General features: G+C 34.8%; 2 protein-coding genes and 1 non-coding gene across 6 annotated transcripts in view; 2 read left to right on the forward strand and 1 right to left on the reverse strand.

The window, feature by feature from the left end:
• Positions 1 to 1935: 1935 nt before the first annotated feature.
• On the forward strand, positions 1936 to 2759 carry LOC117162031 (UPF0488 protein CG14286). Its single transcript, XM_033343846.2, has 2 exons — positions 1936 to 2092; positions 2227 to 2759. Exons 1-2 carry the CDS (start codon positions 2072 to 2074, stop codon positions 2737 to 2739), a joined length of 534 nt encoding a protein of 177 aa, XP_033199737.1. The 5' UTR covers positions 1936 to 2071; the 3' UTR covers positions 2740 to 2759.
• Positions 2760 to 3036: 277 nt separating this feature from the next.
• Positions 3037 to 3109, forward strand: TRNAR-ACG (transfer RNA arginine (anticodon ACG)). The gene has a single exon. It is a non-coding gene; the product is annotated as a tRNA-Arg (tRNA).
• Positions 3110 to 3446: 337 nt separating this feature from the next.
• The window catches only part of LOC117159054 (ribosomal protein S6 kinase alpha-5), a 56410-nt gene continuing 45006 nt past the window's right edge, over positions 3447 to 14850 (reverse strand). For all 4 annotated transcript variants that reach the window (XM_033338575.2, XM_033338566.2, XM_033338558.2 and 1 more), the window contains 4 exons: positions 13646 to 13864; positions 11567 to 11682; positions 10734 to 10934; positions 3447 to 9943 (listed from right to left, as the gene is read on the reverse strand). In XM_033338575.2, the coding sequence (XP_033194466.1) occupies positions 7985 to 9943; positions 10734 to 10934; positions 11567 to 11682; positions 13646 to 13864 (2495 nt within the window). In that variant the 3' untranslated portion in view covers positions 3447 to 7984. The remainder of the gene's footprint in view (positions 9944 to 10733; positions 10935 to 11566; positions 11683 to 13645; positions 13865 to 14850) is intronic.

The following is a 14850-nucleotide window of genomic DNA, read 5'->3' on the forward strand; positions in this document are numbered from 1 at the left end:
GTGTTGCGTACGTACAAATGATTAATAAATCCAAGAAGTATAAACAAGAAGGAATTGTTGGATCGTGGTCATAAATTGTTTTTGAATAATATACGTATCGCAAAGTGCTTGTCAGATTTGCTATATCCACGATTCATGGCGGATATTTGAAAACATAGAGATTAAAGATAGAGTGCGTGACTGCGAGAGAGCTGAAAAACAGATCTAGCAATAGAAAGAGAACGCTGCATAAGGACCTCTTGCGTCCTTGTCTAATAACCTACGCACGGTCATACAGTAGGTATTTAAGTGTAATACCGATCAACGGACAGCGTCAGCGTACAATACACAAGACGAGAACAGAGGAAGCCTTTATGCAGCGTTCTCTTTCTATTCCTATATCGCATTCAATTACACATGGCTCGCGTACTCTATCTTTATATCTCGATGGTTGAAAAGCATGTCGATATTACAGGTCGATACATGTATATATATATATATATATATATATATATATATATATATATATATATGTAATAAACCCTCGTCTCTCTTTTCTAAATCGTACAAACTCGGGATAAGAGATGTAAAAAATTTTGAAAGTTGCACATTGCCGGACGAAATAATAAAATGTCACAAATAACTTCTAGAAATTTCTACCGGTAATATCACTTCATAATATCTTTTATCATAAATACTGTTGTTTACAATTCTAGTAATATTCAAATCGAGATTTTGATAAGTTAAAATTGACATACATACTTATAACGACAATTTTCTTAATACAACTTTTAATAAATTTTATTACACATTTTTATTTATAACAATAGATATTTATATTATTCTATATATTATATATATAGTGATATTAATAGTATCAATATTAATAATAGATATTTATATTTTATCCTGCAATGATACATAATAAATAAATAAGTCTACTTAGATCGTCAAATAACACGTTACTATCGATAAATCAAATTTGTTAAAATTTGGCGCGGAGATTTAAATTAAGCGAGCCTATACTAGAGACACATTGTATATCTTTATATGTTAATGAACATAGAAGAGGCGTAAATAAGATGAATGGCAACAGAATACCGTCAATGTTGATGCCATAGACTTCGTCATCATATTAAAATAAGCTACTCGTTTAACGGTTCCGTTTGAATCTTAAGAATGTGATATTATTTATTGCATAATTACTGCTATATTAGTCATTATAAGCTCCAAAATAGTTAGCACCTTAGTCCAATATACGTGTCATGTTTGTTTCGTTTGTATAAGTCAATGTATTTTCAGTAATAATATTTTGATAATAGTAGGATACAGTCGTAATTCGTTTACATAAGAATATCACCTTTAGTCTCTTTTAACTTAAATTAACTCTCATATTAAAAATCAAAATACCTAAAAACTCGATGGAAATGACACAAAATATTAACATAAATTTTAATTATAGCAAGATTTTTTAGGTTTTGTTGAACTTTAACTATTATTTAGTTATGTTAAACTTATTTTCTAGATTTCTTAAAAATTAGTTATCTATGTATAATTTATTTGAAATCCATTATGAAATTTCTAAAAAAGAGAAAACAAACTGAATATTTTAACAGGTGATCGACCTGGGTGTCACTTGGATGCAATTTTCTAAATCTATCTCTTAAACTGTGTAATATAAATCTCACAACGAGTGAATACTCATTTGCATCTATTTAAAGCGATGACAAAAGTCTACAGTATTTATGTTTCAATCTTATAAACATCTTGTTTTACGTATCATTCTATTTAACTAATTGCTTCTCAATCAAATAAAAAAGAATGTTTCGTTATATATCAGGTACCGCTATGTGCAAGAAATTTATTGAAATTCATAACTGAATTACCGTTTTTAAAAGTAATACATATTCTTTATATAAAAATTAAATTTCGCGCCATGATGCGAATGGTTTACCATCTAGTGATAATTTACTAAAACAGAGGAACAATGGCTAACAACGTCAACACAGGAATTGTACCAGAGACTACATAATCAAAAATACTTCAGTAATTAAAACAAAATACTGAACTACTCCATTTTCAATAATAAAAGATGCCTCCAAAACCTAGAACGGTATATTAATTTGATCTTCGTTTTCCATTACTATACGTTTCAAAAGAAAATATATGTTTTATTAATTCTAACCTAGACTAAATCACGACTAACAATAACAATAATCACAACTTTACAACAAACGCTAATTTCAGAATGCTAAGAAGCCGACAGCAAATAAAAAAAACGCAGAACCACCAAAACTGACAGATTCAGCTAGTGTTGGCGTAGAAACTAATAGTGGTTTGAGCCAGGAAGCTGAAGATCAATTTGAAGTAGAATTATGCTGGTGTATTCAACAGTTAGAAATGTGTTTGGGCACTGGAAAGCTTCCTGAGAGGCAGGCACACGACTTAAATAAAAATATAAATATTCTAAAAAGTAATACTGCACCTCTGATAAGAAAGAGGCAAATAATGCGTAACACTTTAGGGAATTACAGAGAAAAAATGGCTTTGGACGAGCAAAAGTTTGGCAAAACAGCATCTTCTATCAAGTTTATGCCTCCGCCCAGTGAGAACAGGAAATATGTATTTGTAAGGAAGGCTGCTTCTGCATCTACAAAGGAAAAACAGGCTGTGACACATTCTTTGAACTCTAGTGAAAAATGTATCGATATTAACAACGTACAAAATGTATTTCGATTTAATTTTGAGATTAAAGAATAAAATACGCATTTGTATATTTATTAATGCTTTTATTATTACTATCTTTTTATAATTTTGATTTCTTATTACATATTGAATTGTTTATTTAAATATTAAAAACATTAAAGTATTAAAAACATTAAAGTATTAAAAATAAAGATAACATAGCATTACAAATAATTTCGTTAGCCTATGATTTTTTACCTAATCTATCTTAAATTGGAAATTAATAATTAAAGTTAAAGAAAGAATACGCATAAAAAAATGTTTTCATAAATGATCCTTATCCTACAAATAATAGACATTCTTAGCAACTTGGGTCCTGTGGCGCAACGGATAACGCGTCTGACTACGGATCAGAAGATTCCAGGTTCGAATCCTGGCAGGATCGGTCGAATTTTTTTTTTCCATCAAACAAATTTTTATTCAACTAAAGATACTACAAATAAGATATTATCGATTCAAATTTCAAAATTATAAAACCAAAGGACCCAAGTATCTACAACGCAAGGTAGAGTTTAATTTTCATAAAAAAATAAATAAAAATACAAGAACGCAGAAGTAAGAAAACTGTTCCAAGATTAAATATAATGAAATGAACAATACCAAAATTTCCCAAAACCATTGAAACGAATGAAACAATCGAGGTAAAATGATATACTTGAAAACGCGTTTAATAAAGATCTTCACCGTAAAAACTGGGACATATGAAGCGAGTAAAAGATTCGTTATATAAATAAATATTATGTTATGATATATTTAACAACCAGTAGTAACAAAGGTACCTCGTCTCTCTTACGTACTTATAGCAGCATAACAGCACTCTTTATCGTATAATAGAAGCTATAATTATATATAATATATGTATATAGGATGCCTGAAAAGTCTATCGCACAATTTTATCTGTGGACAGAGGAAAAGTCCCGATCGAAACAACGAACAATAGAACACATGTCGCCGAAGAATACTCTCTCGGTCTTTCTCTCACAGAAAATCATAATATAATACATATACATAAAAAAAAAAAAGGAAACGAACTCTACTACGCGTGTACAAGCCATCGTTCGAATGAAATAAGAATGCTATGAGTTATTATTTCAACGAACATCGTAACGTAAACCTAACGAACGTGAACATATTGTGACATGGATGATTCAATTAACTTCGAATTATCAAAAATAATGCGCACTAGACTCTTTCGACGCCCTGTACAAATATACATATTTTTACAAATTCTCTGCTTTTTTATTTTTTATCTTCCTCGCCTTCCATCTCTTTCTCTTATAATTATTTTTAATAACATAACAGTGATATATTGTATCGAGAAAAGATCATTTTTTCTCCTCGACACGATCCAACTGATTGCAACTTATTAAGGATTCAATAATGACTCGTATGATCCCTAAATAGAAATATCCTCTTATTAAAGAAATATGATCTCCTAGAATATAGTCTTATATTAAATATATATAATATATATAATATTCTTTATATATCTATGCATTTCTTATTTAAATAATTATTTCTTTCCCTCTTTTTCTTCATTATCTTCTTCTATTCATATGTTTAACTGTTACGTCTGGAAAATCACACTCGATTCAGCAAAAATTTACACGCCTCTCGATATTTCGAAAAGATTAAGCTTTTTCTATTCTTCTTTATATCTTTTCTTGATTTTTTCATGACTTTTCCTTGATTTATTTGGTCTTTGCAGAGCGATTTTACTTCGGTCGTCTTTGGTAGAAGCACGCGTTTCTCCATCCACGTGGAACGCTCTCATCCTTTTCATAATCGATTGTTTTTTTTTTTCTTTTTAGAGGATTTATGTCCTTGGTTGTGTCTCTCTGTTCCCTGAGTCCGTGTACAACCATTTTCAGTCTTCACTATCCTTTCTTTCTCACCTATCTCGTTTTTTATTTTTAGTTTTTATTCTTATTTCTTTAACGTTGCACTTTTTCTTCACAGCAGTCAACACCCTTCTTTCCTCTTTCAGCTTACACACTAAGACGATACATCGTGACTCGCAGATCTGTTCGTATGTTTATTAAACTAACCGCAAATTAAAGTTTACTCTCTACATTAAACTAATGGATGGAAGTTACTTAAACAGTTATACGTCATTTTTGGTATGGAAGATGCGGATGTAACAGGTTTGGAAGATATCGGGTTATAAATTTTAAAGTATAAAAGATAAAACTATAAATAGCAACGTTAAAAAGTATCACCAAATGATTCCACGTCATAAAATGAATAAACAAAGTAAGTGGATCCCCTTACTATACGAGACTTTATGAGCTTCTAGACTAACTTTTGAAAACATCATCAAAACACAAATATACATATTATTTTTAAAAAGACACTGATCTAAATGGGGTTCCCACGAACTTTCAAATTGAAATTTCTCAAAAAAGGGGGAAAAATCATAAGTAATAACTGTATTACACATTTCATTTTTTAACGTAGAATCGTCTGTCTGGAGTTTTACTCTTATTGAATTAAATTTAAAAAGCTCTGGACTCGAACATATCCATGAGTCACCGCATAACCAATTGTAATTTGTAATAAAAACCCGTGAAAACTAACACACTATCGTCACGCATGAAAGAATGAAATTTCTTTCGTGCCTCGATGATACTTATTCTCACCTCTTGCTACGACGAATCAACTAAAAGAACAAAACATTTATTTCTGTAAATTATGTGTAAAAAAAAAAAAAAAATACGTGTCATTCAGACAATCTAAATAAATTTTTTATACAATGAATTTCTGAAGCAGCAAGAAGTTGAATCACACGAAACAGTATCGTAGACTACGAAAATAAATCTCAACTACCTTCAATTTCAACGTTTTCTAACAAAGTGCAATTCCCTCCAACTCGTCTATTTCATTACAAATAATTCGATGATCTATTCGTTAATATATCTTTCATAATACACACGATCATTTTATCATTCGAAAAGAAAAGGAAAAACTAATCAATGAAAGTAATAATACGTAAAAAACATTCGTACAAAACGAAAAAATCGTAATGTAATCGATGCATTGTACCATTAATCATTACAATACCCAATGACTTCGATCAACCCTATCTTTTAACATTCTATGTAGAATGTACACGGGTATATGATTTTGTGTGTGTACCACGTGTGTATAAGTATATATATATATTTTTTTTTCTTCTTGTATATAATATTTTTCTTATAAAGATTCAAGGCTAAAAATTAATGTACAAGAATAGCATGTATCCGATATAATATATGCTAGTGTAAACAGAACCGTTTGGATTTGAGTCTGTGTGTATACTTTTTTTCATATATATATATATATATTATGTATATAATTAATAATAATAATCGACGCGTACAACACAATACGTTTACTTTTGCGTCGATACAATAAATAGAGAATACACGCGCCTCTATCATTCCTAACCTCTCCTAACCTCCTTTTTCATCTGAAACAAACGAAGATCCTTCTGTTTCCTCCCAAAAAAAAAAAAAAATTGAAACGCGTGTACACCATATTCATACACGCCTTATAAATCGTCTGTTTGAGGCACATTTTCTATGCGTAATTTTCACGAATCGAATTTTTTTTTCTTTTTACATAAAGTCTTTACGCAAAGTCGTTTTTGCTCTTTCTCTTTACGCCTTCCTCTGGTTTCCTCTTCTTACTCCCTTCTTTTACCTTTTAATTTCCTCTGAGAAGGATCAGGGATAGAGCGAAGATTAAGAAAAGTCGACAAGCACTTTGACGACTTTCTTGTTCTTTTGTTTCCATTTTTATACATGGTTGATCACAGACAACGCGAAGAAAGGAAATAAATCTACTGGGAATCGATCTCGAGGGACCGTTCCATTTTTCGTCGCGTTTTGAGCGGAGAATCTTGTTTTTCTTTTATTCAGTGTTTTCTGTACAAATCGACATTTCCCCGCGACGAGAACGTTTATGAATTAATTCTGACACCTTATTATACAGAGCGTCCCACTGCAAGAAGACACATGCACCGCGGATGATGCCCCGAAATCATTCAATTTTTCTAAATGAAATTTTATTCTATCTTCTATCGTTCGAACGCTACGTCTTGTTTCCATAGGACACTCTGTATACATATACACAGTATCGATAAGTTGATCAGATATTTGCCCATAGAAAATTGATAACGGTTGAAAAATCTAATACAAAAAGGATGATAATGCGTATAATCTATTAGAAAATAGTTGACAAGAATAGAAATTATCTATTCGTTTGGTTTTGAAACTCCTCTAATAGGATAAATAATAATATTGTAATCTAAGAACGACGAATACTATTTTTTAGGTTAAGTTCCGTCCACATTCAGAGTGGCTTCAAAAGATCAGGAACACGTATTCTCGTTATTTCCTACTTAAAATACTATCTCTCGTAGTGTCGTTCGATGATACGTAACCCTAAGCATGGCATAAAATTAAACGTATCTACAATAATTTAAAGATCACGATAAGGAACAGTGTCGTCTTGGGACACTCCATTTAGAATCCTGTACGAGTTCATCAAAGTATCTTAAATATATGTAAGGTTTACCTCAAACCTTACTTATACTGAAATGTTACTTGCTTACAACAACGCTTAATTAACATTATCATGTTAACCTATTATTGAATTCTATATTATGTTACAGAAAGGAAATTCTAAGAATCTGGGCAATATTCTTTTCGTCGTTATTTCTTCTTTCTTAAGAATCTTAAAGAAATTGAACTATTTATAACGATATGATAAACTATTCTTTTTCAATCCTGGAAATTTTTCATCTTTGATTTATGTAGTGCACTTTTACAAAATACTATTTTGATACATACTTTGTATTTTAAGAAAACAGTGTATGAATCACTTTCATACGTTTTTCGATAATATTGCATTTATATAATTGCATTGCATTATTTCATTGGTCCTTATTGGGTTATACGATTTAATTCTATCGTTATATCTCATACATTCTACATAATCTTAATATGTCAATTGACATTACCTAAAATGCTAAAGAATCAAAGAATAAAACTAAATTCTTTTTTAACATACCTTATGTTAACGATAAAAATCAAAATGTCGCAAAATAACGAACTCGTATAGGATTCAAATAGTTCACGGCTGAAGTCCCGGAAATAGGAATGACGCAATGTGTGTTGCCCGAGTCGATTCGAGCTTCGAAGGCAGAAAACGACATCACATTACGTAAAATGCATACAATGTACATAGGAGAGATACGGAGAAAAGGTGGCGTGAACTTCTATTCCCCGATGACAGTGGTAAACACCTTGGGTCGTTTTCCTGTCTGCTGTTTCCGACGGATCTCCCTAAAGTCCACCTGATTTGTCTCGCAAGATTCTGTCGTAGATAAGTCGTCCTCGTTTACGGTCTTCTCCTCTAGTTTTCTTTTCTTGGACCTAGTCACGGGGCCAGTACTGTTGTAATACTCATATAAATATCGCGCGTATCTCGTAAGCTTCTTCGACCTGGTCACCCCATCGTCGTTCTGTTTACATTTGTTAGATGACTCCTGTTGCACGATCCTTGGCGAATTCGAATCGGAGGAAGAAGACAAAGAGCTGAGATATTCGTTTACTGTGTCTTTGCCAAAATCGAAGGCGCTTGGTTGCGCTGGTGAGACGGAAGTTGTTAGGTTAGTTGCGGTGCTGGGTAGTTGAACGGGCTGTACAGACTGACTGGACGAAGAGGCAGATGACGATACAGAACTAGAAGTAGAACGCTTGTGCAATTTCCGGCGCTGGGCAAGTCTGGCACCATCTACTGCCCGCAATCGGAATCCTTTTGGCTTCTCTGATAGTATATTCGAATTGTCCGTAGTGGTTTGATCGACCGAAGTGGATACTTCGAACGAACTAGATTCGTTTAACCAAGGATGATTTACCAGGCCACTAGCTGTGAGGCGTTTGCTGGGGTCCACGGTCAACAAGCCTTTGACGACCTGTTTGGCGAGGTCAGACACGTGACTCCAGGATTCGCTATCGAAATCGATCTCGCCTGCCCTGATTCGGGTGGCCAAGTCTGGGGAATCGGTCCCAAATGGCGGGTCTCCGGACAGTAGGGAATACAGTATAGCACCCAGACTCCAAAGATCACAGCTCTGGTCATAACCTTGTCCAGCTATCACTTCTGGAGCTGCATACGGAAGAGTGAAACAGGGAGTATATAGAGGCTCACAGTCACATTTTATCCTGGCGAAACCGAAATCTACTATCTTCACTGGCGAGTCTTCGCTCTCGTCTGCAAATACTATATTCTCCGGTTTGAGATCTCGATGGACCACGCCTTTCGAGTGCATAAAAAGGACCGCAGAGGCAAGTTGCCGCATTATTTTACTAGCCTGTTGCTCGCTAACTGGCCTCGATCTCCTCAATAGTTCTCCTCCAGACAACAATTCCATTACCAAGTACATATGCATTTGGTCCTCGTGAACTTCGACCAGTTTAACTATATTTGGATGTCCCTGACAGGTTCTCAGCAAATTGACCTCTCCTCCACAGTCGACTCTGCGGTTGACAATCTTCACAGCGTACTCCTCCAACGTTTTCTTATGTCTGCACTTATGACAGATCGAGTAACTACCATCTCCTAAGACCTCTAGAGGGTCTAATTCGTAGGCCTGTAAGAACGGGGACTCCTCGAAACTCACTGACAGCGCGTCCGACGCTGAAGGTATTTCAGACTCTGTACTAGCCGTCGTGGCTTCTTCGATTATGTCTTTACTAACTATATTGTTTCCAACCGGTATGGATGGCGCCACGTACGAGTAACCTCTAAAAAATTTGTCATAATTGGGCGGAACCACGGCCGGACTGTCGGTTGCGATCATTTTTGTGAATTCATCCGAAAAATTTCTGGTGTCCAGCTCGTGAGTAATTGTAGGAACGAAAGGCGCATCTAGTTCGCGTCTTTCTAGAGCTTTCCAGCTAAACGGTGGTGGGGCTTCCGTGAAGAAAGCATGTTCTTTCAACTCTTTGGCGTCTCCTGGACCTCCGCCGAGCCGTTGTCGCGGATCTTTCATGAGAAGACGTAGGATAAAGTCTTGAACCGTTGGACCCATCTGGGTCGGTATCGGTGGTTCTGTCTTTAATATCCGACGCGAAATTTCTTGCTGCGTGTTCTTCTCGCCATCGATCGTAAAAGGCGACGCGCCGGTTAGCAGCTCGTACGTTAGTACGCCTACGCTCCACCAGTCCACCGCCTGCAAATTGACCATCGATAGATATTTAGAATAGAAAATTTTGAACAGATTGTTCCTGGAATTTCAAAACCAAAGGGGCTACTACAGTAAGAAAACAGCACTGCTTTCCAGTAATTCGAGCGGCCCGATAAAAACTAACTCGACATCGATCAAAATCAAATCACTTTCTCAAACGTTCTATAAATTCGAAGCTAATATTCGTAGTAACAAATTTGTGGACTTTTAAATACGAAACCTATTCCAATAAGTACAATCTATCATTGATGGAATCTTGTTTTCCCGTTCCCGACAATTCTTTGATTTTTAAATATACAAGATTTTCTAGTTTTCATTTCTTTTATTCGTTATTCGCGTATACATTATACTATCTTTATATTTTTTAATTAGTCTAATTGTACTATCTTTCTCACTGTGTGCTTATACGACGCGATCTTCGCATTTTCTGATTATTATAATTATACGATTCTTCTCACGGTATTTACAAATTACATAAATTCTACTTTATTCTTTGCCTGCAGAGAATGCAAGATTTACAAATGTTTCATTCTCCTAACATTTTATACGAAATAAGAACTACCGAGTGACGATTTTCTCATTCTCCGACAATCCGATTCCATCAAATTTAACATTTCTCTTTTTCTTTTTTTTTTCTTCTTTTTTTTTCAAGTAACCAGAGAAGAAAGAATAACGAATCGATAAAAATGTATCTGACAGGCGGGGAGTACGGGCGCGATAACGAAGTTCCAGGAACGAAGGGAACAAATCGTGACGTAAATTCATCCTGACTTACAATATCGTGTCCCGCTGATCCCCCTCGTACCACTTCCGGTGCCATGTACTCGATAGTTCCGCAAAACGAGTAGGCTCGGGCGTTGTTGTCTCTTTCGTGTGGTAGGAACTCTTTGCTCAGCCCAAAATCTGTTAACACGATATGACCTTCTTTGTCCAACAGAATGTTTTCTAGCTTAATGTCCCTGTAGATTACACCCAGCTGCAACAGAAAAGGCAACATTGTACGTTCCATCGATCAGGTTGTACGATAAGAATGGAATATTTTAATAATTTACCATGTAACGCGCAAATATTCGCAATAGTAAGGGACTGCAAAATTCCAGACTACGTTCGCTTTCCTTTTCGTGTAATCTCGCGGGTCACGGTTGAAGTAGATATCACGTACGCAAATAAGTTCAGTATAAATGAAATTAGAAGAGCGATATAACTAGCAATAGTTCAGATATGGATAGATTAAAAATTCGATCGCTTTTAGTTCGATCGTCAAGCTATAAGAGATACGAGAAACGTATTTAATTGCCTCGTTTCTTTCGATCGACTTTAAGACGAAGCTTAAAATGAAACGTTCGTTTAAACGAATTAAATTATTAAATTAAGATTTAAATCTTTCGATTCGCAAATTGCTGCGAAATGAAATTTCAAGTAAAATCACGTATGCTTCTATTCGATTCTTATATCGGAATTTAAACTGCTCGACTTCTGACAAGCGTAACGAGTCTCGTCCATGCATCGAGTTTCAAAAGAAAAGATCTTTAAATAAACAAATTCTCTTAAATCGATTATTTTAAGTAGCGTAAGTTTTCCAATGTGCTGGAGAAGAACGATACTTACCTTATGTAGATGTTCCAGCGCCAAAATAACTTCACCAATATAGATTCGCACTTGGTCCTCGGTGAAACGTTCTCGCTGATAGAGATGTGTAAACAACTCTCCACCGCTCACGTAATCTGTAAAAATTGGAAATTATTATCGTTCAACGAATTAGACAACACGCCTGAGAACACGATCTTCGACTCGACCGAATCTCTTCGTGAAATATTTATTTTCCTCGATCTCCTCTCCTCGATCGGTGAATTCTTCGAGATTAAAAGATATCGCGAACGTCGAAGAGATTGAAAGGAATAGAAAAAGTAGGAAAAGATAATTGCCTGTAGAACCAGCGAAACGAATAACGATATTTTCTCTATTTATCTTCCGTAGCACTCGTCAACGAGATATTGGGCTGTAACGCTGTAAGGCATGAAATATTCATTGATAAAGCTGCCGCATGCGAGATTTGGAATTCAATCGTGTTCTCCTGACGAATAGAAAATGTCTGATACTATTTTTGGATATTTTGATAACTAGCGATAGTTAGTTCTCTTTCGTCGATTGTCCTCCTCTCTCCTTAACAAAACGGATTACCGAAGAAATACTTTGCGCGAGAAAATTAATGCTAATTCGCGTGTTCAAATATCGCTTTTTAGTTGTTTTAGATTTTTAAGAAACGTGCAAACCTGAGGAATATTTACAAATGTCCCTGTTACATCGTAGAATCGTTTCAAACGTTTTTAAAGTAAAACTGAGAATTTGTTTGAAGACGTAAGTAGATGTTCTAAAAAGTTCTACATCGTGTCTTTATACTAGAAATTACTGTTACTTCCAATGAAATATCTGCAATATTCTACGATTATTTGGAAATCTGAACAAAAAGATCTATACGAAAAATATACCGAGAACGAGATTCGTACAAAACGTACAATTTTTTCGGAAAAGTTTGCGTTTTAAATATTAATTGCAATATGAATAATTTATTTTCAATATCGGGGCTTCGCGAAACAGTCCATATTTCAAAATCGACATAAACGTTTAAATATTATCGTTAATGAATTTCCATGCATGTAAATTGGAATAAAACGACAACTGACTCGCGGAAACGCGTTACAGTAGCCGACCTACATATTGCGAAACAAAAATAATTCGCACATTGTGATGTCATCTAAAGAAAAATAATTGAGGAGAAGACGAAATCATCGAGTGATTACACGTTTCTACGAGGGAGGAAGGTTGCACAATGTTGCACGGACGACTCAACGATGATGTCAGGATAGCATCTGAAAACCTTCTCAGCTGTCCATTCTTTCGCTTTCTTAGATACTTTTTTTCGGTATGACATACTCGCCACTGTAACGCGTACATAAAGAATAAAAATATTTTACGTAAAGCATAGTTGTGGAAACTTTAAAAATCTTTCATGTCTGATCTGAAAATGTTTGTTCCGAAGCTGAAAAGGTTCGTTCGTTTTTTCGATAAACCGACCATTTCCTATCCTCTTGGAAGCAAATATTTTCTCATGTACTTTAACATCGCTAATTACTCGTTTTTTCACATCAAAACTTCACATCGCGCTTTAAATTGACTTAAGTTATGTACGCTAAAACGCGTTCTTCTCTTTCCAATTTTCCAATATTTGCTGCTGTTAACAAGTTGTACTTAAAATTGTTTACTTGGCGTATAGTGCACTTCCTTTTACGCGTTAATTGTAATTATCGCTGTATAACTACGCTCATTACCGAGTGGCTATATATTTCTGTCGAGACTGGAAAAATTTATCAAAATGAAATACCGTATAGAGCTTTCTGCGCCACGGTCACTAAATAAGTAAGCTTTTTTTATTGTTATCTCGAGAGTAATAGATATTTTCCTATAGAGCGATATATCGCAGGCACGTGCTTTATTTTACACGAAAATAGTCCCTTTACAAAGATTAGAATAGCTATCAAACGATTATTCCAAGTAGCAACCGCAAAACTCAGTTGAATTGAGAATCTAGCGTACTCGAACTTTCCCTATTCCTAACTATATCCCCGTTGTAACTATATCTCTGGCGAATATTTCTTGAATAATTTTCCAAAAAAATAATCTACTTACCTAAAATAAGATGGAGCTTTGCGTCCGTCTGAAAGGCGTAATGCAGCGTAACCAGAAAAGGACTGTCACGAACGGCCTCCAGAACTTGTCGCTCCGTCATCGTATGCTCGGTCGTCTTCTTCTTTTGCACGATCGTCGCTTTATGCAGGACTTTCATGGCGTAGAGTCGACCGGCATCGGCGCCCGTTCTCTTACGCACCAGAAACACTTTTCCATAAGCTGTGCAAAAGGTTTTCGTTTTCACTCTTTCTATCATGACCCAATTCGTTAGTTATGTCACGATTATTCGTATTATTCGTACTCGAACGTGTTTTTATTTCTCGTCAACTGTCAAACGTTCTTTAAACGAGAAACACGTTTGTCGATAGAACAATTACGAATCTCGTCTGGATTATTAATCGAACGAAAATTTCGCGCTCAGATCTGCTTCGATATCGTCGCTTTTTCTCTTTCTTCTTTTTAACTTTGGCGTATTGTCAGAAAATTTCGGTGGACTCGGTGTATCTTTGGTTCGGATACACGGCGTGTCGATAAGCTGTTGGTGTGAGAGAAACAAAGAAATTGAATTTGAACTTTTAGATTTTTTAGATTGACGAGTGAGATTGGTTTATCGAGTGGTTTCCACTGATACATATTTCGGACGTGCGAGTTTCTGAATAGCGGAAAGATGAAAGCTAGACTGAAAGCTAGAAGGAATAGAAACGATCTTCAAAAATTTATGGAACGTGGAAAATTATAAAAATTTATTTTATTATTCGAATTTTATAAAATTCTAAGCACAGGCTCGTGATAACCATAGTGAAACCATAAACTAGTAAAAATAGCAAAGTTTCGTTAAAATCGTGCAGATGGTTTCTAACATCAGCAATTAAATAGAAACGATCTTTAACGTGGTCATAAATGACGAAACTTTGATAGGGGCCGTACAAGATGTTTCGATAACGAGGGTTTTTTAATTCGAAATGGAAAATGGAATGGTTAAATTGTTTAAACCATCGATTTTTATTAAATTATTTAAACTCCGTACTATGCGCATTTGCTAATCCGAATACAAACGCGGAAAGAAAAAAGCAAAGAAAACGATTTTTCTCCATCGTAATTCAATTCGCATGCTTTTACAACGAATACGGTACACTACGCGTCGGTTCGACTCACGCGAACAATTTTTAAAAACTTTGAATTACATCGGAAACAAGACACTGTTA

The sequence above is a fragment of the Bombus vancouverensis genome, chromosome 13 (genome assembly GCF_051014615.1).
Source record: "Bombus vancouverensis nearcticus chromosome 13, iyBomVanc1_principal, whole genome shotgun sequence".
NCBI lineage: Eukaryota > Metazoa > Arthropoda > Insecta > Hymenoptera > Apidae > Bombus > Bombus vancouverensis.

Bases quoted from the DNA above. Each gene is read 5' to 3' on its own strand.
- LOC117162031 (XM_033343846.2), top strand. From the start codon at position 2,072: ATGCCTCCAAAACCTAGAACG. The intron at 2,093-2,226 runs GTATATTAATTT...CGCTAATTTCAG, and splicing joins TGCCTCCAAAACCTAGAACG to AATGCTAAGAAGCCGACAGC.